This window comes from Diplotaxodon limnothrissa, linkage group LG19, assembly GCF_057381915.1.
Source record: "Diplotaxodon limnothrissa isolate DT_005_m linkage group LG19, D_limnothrissa_male_GT1.1, whole genome shotgun sequence".
In the NCBI taxonomy this organism is placed as follows: Eukaryota; Metazoa; Chordata; class Actinopteri; order Cichliformes; family Cichlidae; genus Diplotaxodon; species Diplotaxodon limnothrissa.
In genome coordinates, this window is record NC_140614.1 from 2,655,215 (window position 1) to 2,661,141 (window position 5,927).

Sequence of the window (5,927 nt, forward strand, 5' to 3'; positions counted from 1 at the left end):
TCCGCACCAAGGTAGGAGCAACCAGAACACACACACACATTCTAATGAAGTCTTTGACTTAGAAAAGGTATTTAAGCTTATAAAGTCCATGTTACAGAAACAAACAGATCCTCTTAAGCGCAATGATTAATAATTCTTTTTGTTTTTTGCTTAAAAATTATCAAAAATTTGGCCAACACACTGAAAGATGTCCATTTTCAAAAAATCCTTTTCTATTAATGTGAACATGTAGACATTGTAAGGTGCTTTGGCACTGAGTCTGCTGCCTCATCATGGCTGAGTGGTTTGGGCCACATGTGACTCGAGTGGATCAATGTTGATGGCTGGATCATTGATACAGTTTCTCCCTTGTTTGTGACCTAGCTGGGTTGTGGACAACAGCTCTTACAGCCATGACATTAGCCTTATCTCTTCACTTCTTCATGATTGAGGAGATATCCAGAAACATACTCTGGAAAAGACAAAAAGACAACTCTGACATTTAATGTATTGGCACATTTTCATCACATTCAGAAAAAGCAAAAAGATGAATGACTTATTATATTATTTTTATTATAAAACTTATTTTATTTGTGTCAGGGCTACTATGCAGCTTTGGACCAACCAGTTTAGTTAGACATGGGATCTTAAGGTTAATGCAGTGTTATTTAAAAATCTGTTAAAGCATGTGTGCTTAACATATATGCTTAATTTCTAATCTATTCTAATTACTCTTAATTTCAGAACAATTAAACATTGGCAAACCATGCATGAAATTTGTCTTATAAAATAAAAATACAATATGTTCCAATTTTGAATATTTCATTAGGACTGACATTTTGAGCTTTTCAATTAAAATTATAGTGAAATAATTATTTGCCAACTCTGTAACTCTGATTTGTCCTTAAATTTCTGACAAGAGGTCAAACAAATGAGAAGCCATTTAATGCCTTTATCTCTAATAATTTAGGGGAATTTGGAATTCTAATCATTATTTCCACAGAATACTGAATCGATAGTACTGGGCCTTAGCTAGATTCACAAGTAGAGTATCTACAATTACACATACAGTTCTGTGTGTATATAATTATAGTACTGTACAGTCTAATTTAGACTTTGAATAGCTGAGGTCAACTTTCTGGACAATTGTGTTCTGTTATTTAGGCACATGAGACTGCTGTTTACTTGCCATTGACATTCTTCGGCCTCCGGCTGGTGGCATCATCGGCATGTCTCCCTGCAAGGACCCCAGTTCATCTGACTCTTCTGATGTATGTAAGGAGGGACTTGTGGAGCCAGTCATGGACGACAAGCTCTCAGATGGCGGCCTGATCATAAAGCTAGTCTTCCGAGTGTTGGGGATCAGGAACTCGCTCCCCACTGACTCCCTTCTTTCATTTTCATTAAGATTTGGAATAGCTCTGGGCCTGACGTTGCTACTGGCCAGCAGAGCTTCCAAATGGCTGGGGTGAGGATGGTCTTCCTCATGAATGTCCTTGTGGCTTGTTTGAGTCCCATCTGCAGTGGACATGACAGGGATCCAGGCTTGACTGAGGTCCAGGTTTGTGGGGACCTCTGAACCCTCACTAGTTTGGGGAGCTTGGATTGCACAGCTCAGGGCAGACGTGGGTGGATTCCTTGCTTGGGGATAGATATAGATGGTTTGACTGTGCCCCACATGAGCCAAGCTGTTGTGTCTTGGTGCGTCCCGATTGGCTTTGAGCCCACTGTTGTAATGACTCGGTTTCAGGTCCGCCCCTGGAATCACTTTGAAGGTTTGAGTTAAAGGCCCATCGTGAGGTGATACATTGCTTGTTACACAGAGATGTGGTAGGGATGACTTCCTCTTGGACTTGTAAATCAAACTGTCATCTTCTGTGTACCTCTCTGCATACAACACCTGTTTGATTTTCCTGATACCTAAGTGGGATATTTCTAGAATGTTTAGGAAAAGTGAGACACCAGCGATGGCAATCATGAAGGCCATAAATATCGTCTTCTCTGTGGGCCTAGAGATGTAACAGTCTACGCTGTTGGGGCAAGGCAGTCTCTCACACTTATAGAGAGGCTCCAGCTGGACACCATATAGTATATACTGGCCCAGGATGAAGCAGATCTCCACCACGGAGCGTGTAAGGATATGGATGATGTATGTTCTCAATAGAGAGCCTCTCAGAGGTGCCTTCTTCACCTTCCTCTGCTCTTCCAATCTCCTCAGCTCTCTTTCCACCCGCTTTTGTTCATCCAACGCCAACTCAGCCTCATCAAGCTCCTCCTTTAGCTGGGCCCGTCGTCGGTGACGTTCCTTCTCCAATGAACGAATGCAGTAAAGAGCATGGCCCATGTAGACGAGTGAAGGCGCAGACACAAAAATCACTTGCAAGACCCAGAAGCGAATTAGGGAAATGGGGAAAGCACGATCGTAGCAGACTGCCTTACAGCCTGGTTGGTCAGTATTGCAGACAAACTCTGACTGCTCATCATCCCATACATCCTCAGCAGCTGCTCCCAGAATAAGCATGCGAAAGATGAAGAGTATAGTAAGCCAGATCTTTCCCACAATGGTGGAATGTATATGGACCTCTTCTAGGATGCTGCCCAGCAGGTTCCAGTCACCCATGGTCAGCTTCTCACCATGTCACTGTCACATACTCAAACTGTGGAGATACAGCATGCAAACACAACCCATTATCACACAAAACACAATACATTTTAATATCCATCCATTCTCTACCACAAATCCAAGTTTACAGTAAATCTATCCCCACTAACTACATGTCTTTGGACTGTGGGAGGAAGTTGGAGTACCCGATGCAAACTCCACACAGAAAGACGCGGGCCTGATGGCAGAATTGAACTCAGGACCTTCATGCTGTGAGGAAACAGTGCTAATCACCATGCCGCTGTGCATGTTGGCTAGAACCATGCACAGTTAACTTTTAAATATTAACTTTTAAATTAACTTTTAAATATTGTTCATTGTATCAACAGATTCTACTATTTATGACAATTCTATAGATACCAATGTGATTACTGTATTTTCTGATAATCATTAAAATAGCGCCAAAAATACAAAAAACACAAGAAGACAGAATGGTTGCAAACAAACAATGGCCTGCACACTTTTCTGCACAGATTTTGCCCTGCAGAGCATGCACATCAATGCCCTTATATGCAGGACAACGCACAACCAAGATTCCAGCCTATGAACCCAGCTGATATAATTTTGACCTGTTTGTGTACAAATTCAGCAATAAACTAAAAAGAAACGGTAACAAAACTGCATCAAATGTGGGGTGAAGAGCTAAGAGAAGATACAGTGGGACTTTGCTGTTTTATAACACAGCAGCTTTATAGTTAACGTAAATAAGCATAAAAAAAATAAGGAATATGAGGAGACCCATGACTAGCTTGCGCAGTTTTCTTCTGGGTGTTCCAGCTTCCTACCACAATCCAAAGATATGTATGTTAGGTCAAATGGGATTCTAAATTGAGCATGGATGAAAGGTAGACAAAAGTTGAATATATGGTTATATATATACCGTATTTCCCGGACTACAAAGCGCACCCGAATATTAGCCGCACAAGCTAAAATCAGGGGAAAATCCTGTTTTGTACATACATTAGCCGCACCTGACTAAAGGCCGCAGGTGTTTCAATGTTGACTTATCATATGTAAGAGAATATGCACAAAGGGAATTGTCAGGAAAGAGATGGCTGTTTGGAGACGCATCACTTTTATTAATATTTTGAAAAACAAGTTATGGGTACATATTTGCATAACCTTTTAGGTATATGTACAAGTAGCGGTAATTACAAGTAGGAAACATGTACTGTGCTTCATAAATGAGTAACAAATGTAGTACATAACAGTAACCTACAGCACACCAGAAAAATAGATTCGGACTACCTTTTAGGCTCAGGTGCAGTGACACGGCTTTAACAAGAAGAAAAGTCAGTCATTCACCACCATCTTCCTGCCCACTAAAACCACCAAAGTCCTCTTCTCCAGTGTCGGATACAAACAGGCTCAGGATGGCTTCGTCATCCACTCTCAGCTTCTTTCCTTCGTTGTCACTTTCAAAACCAAAGAAATCCTCGTTGTCAGTGTCAGAGTCGAACACCCTCAGAAGGGCCGTGGCGGTGTCCTCCTCTCCATCATGCAGCATTCAGCCCTTCGAAATCCGTTGGTGATCATTGATGTTTTCACACTTTTCCACGCTGTCAGATTCCACCGGTGGAGTTGAGCATAACTTGCTTTTCGCATTGTTTTTCGCGCTACTTGTACGGCACTATGTTGTCTGGCGGATGGACACGTGACCAACACACCACTCTTGAACCCCGATACTGTGTGTCTGATCACATGCCCTTCCGCCAGGCAACGTAGTGCCGTACAACAGCGGAACAAACAAAACAAATCGTCTTACGATATGACAAAAATCACGGACAATCCATAGAAAAGCCGCACCTGACTAAAAGCCGCAGGGTTCAAAGCTTGTGGAAAAAGTAGCGGCTTATAGCCCGACAATTACGGTATGTGTGTGTATGAATATATTGTTTAATGTTGCATGTTGCACTTTAAATGGTTGGTAAGACTTGAAAAGTTCTATATAAATGCAGTCCATTTCCACTAACATTATCATTATCCTCATAGAAATTCACACAAGAGTCTAGGGCTGTTTGAAAGCAAGATGACTTTGAGCCAATGATTTTATTCTTTAAACCATACCTGGTTTGCTTCAAGGCCTGAGAAAAAAAGGGACTGGCAATAGAAATGCATACTATACACTGGATGTTAGTGTCTGTAGATACGCAAACTAAATGCTCTTGTGTTATTATTTACAAAGTCATAAATTCAGTTGGAAAAATGTTCTGTTGCTTTACAATAACCACAACAAAATGCAAAACTTTAAGTACATACAATGAGTGAAAAAATGTTTCCCATTCAATCCAATAATAGGTTTTTTAATTTATGTTATATCATCCCTGTTCTTATAATTATGTAGCCTGAGAAAATCAAATAGGTGACATTTTAAGGTAAATCACAGTATAAAGAATATAGGTCTTACAACACACACAATACATATATTAAACATAAACATTTACTAAAGTTTCTTTCTTTATTTTCCATATGGGAAGACTAATTTGGTCGTTTGAGAAAACTAGCTTACGCGAGTCATTCAGGGCCTCATTGGAGAGGATGACATAACAGATCTTTTCGTTTCAACGCATCAACCATTTCAGAAGCACTTACATGTTACTGGTATGGCTTCCCTCTTGGCCTCTTGATGCACTTCATTGTGTTTATGTTTATCCTGGGAACCAAATGGGTCTGTACGGCTACCCCATTGAGCTATCTAGAGGTTCTTTTGTGCCCATCCAAAACTCCAGTCCACATCCCAGAACTCTCCTCTCTCTTTGGTTCTATATGGCTGTGCGTTTTCTGGCTGCTTGTTTGTTGTGAGTGCTTTCCCGTGTTACATGCAGAGTTCACAGGATGTAAGCATTGATTGCCTCTCGACGGGACATTGCCCCCACCCTACTCCTTTCTCCCACGCCAACAGTTCCAACTCCAAACAGTGCATTCAATATAATTCTTCCATGTGGAGAGAGTTTATGTTTATGTTTATGGCTGGTCTTTCGCACAGGGCCTGCTTCTGGTATACTCAACCTAAAGATAACTGAGCCAGCATGGACATCTTAATGTCAAAGTTAAAAGTTCACTCATCTAATGTAGAGACTGTGGTTTTATGGTTTATGTCCTACCTGCCTCAGTGTAAACAACTTATACTTTAGGAGTTGTCTTATGCATGTGATTAGATACATTACAAACCCTGCTGTGTAAATTCAATCCAACAAAGTGCATACAGGCTTATTGTAAACTCTCACATGAAGGTAATGAAAGAATATTCATGACTTTGGCCAAAAACACACTGACACTCCTATTT

General features: G+C 40.8%; 1 protein-coding gene across 1 annotated transcript; it reads right to left on the reverse strand.

Annotated features, from left to right (window-relative positions):
• Positions 1–412: 412 nt before the first annotated feature.
• LOC146611554 (gap junction alpha-10 protein-like) lies at positions 413–2,599 on the reverse strand. The gene is made up of 2 exons (XM_085343458.1): positions 1,169–2,599; positions 413–451 (listed from the first exon to the last, which is right to left on the reverse strand). Exons 1-2 carry the CDS (start codon positions 2,597–2,599, stop codon positions 413–415), a joined length of 1,470 nt encoding a protein of 489 aa, XP_085199584.1.
• Between the last annotated feature and the right edge of the window lie 3,328 nt (positions 2,600–5,927).

What these genes read in the sequence shown, in the direction of transcription:
- LOC146611554 (XM_085343458.1), bottom strand. Translation starts at nt 2,599, where the DNA reads ATGGGTGACTGGAACCTGCTGGGCAGCATCCTAGAAGAGGTCCATATA. An exon ending in GAGGCCGAAGAATGTCAATG is followed by an intron (nt 452 to 1,168) that starts GCAAGTAAACAG and finishes TGTCTTTTCCAG; the next exon opens with AGTATGTTTCTGGATATCTC.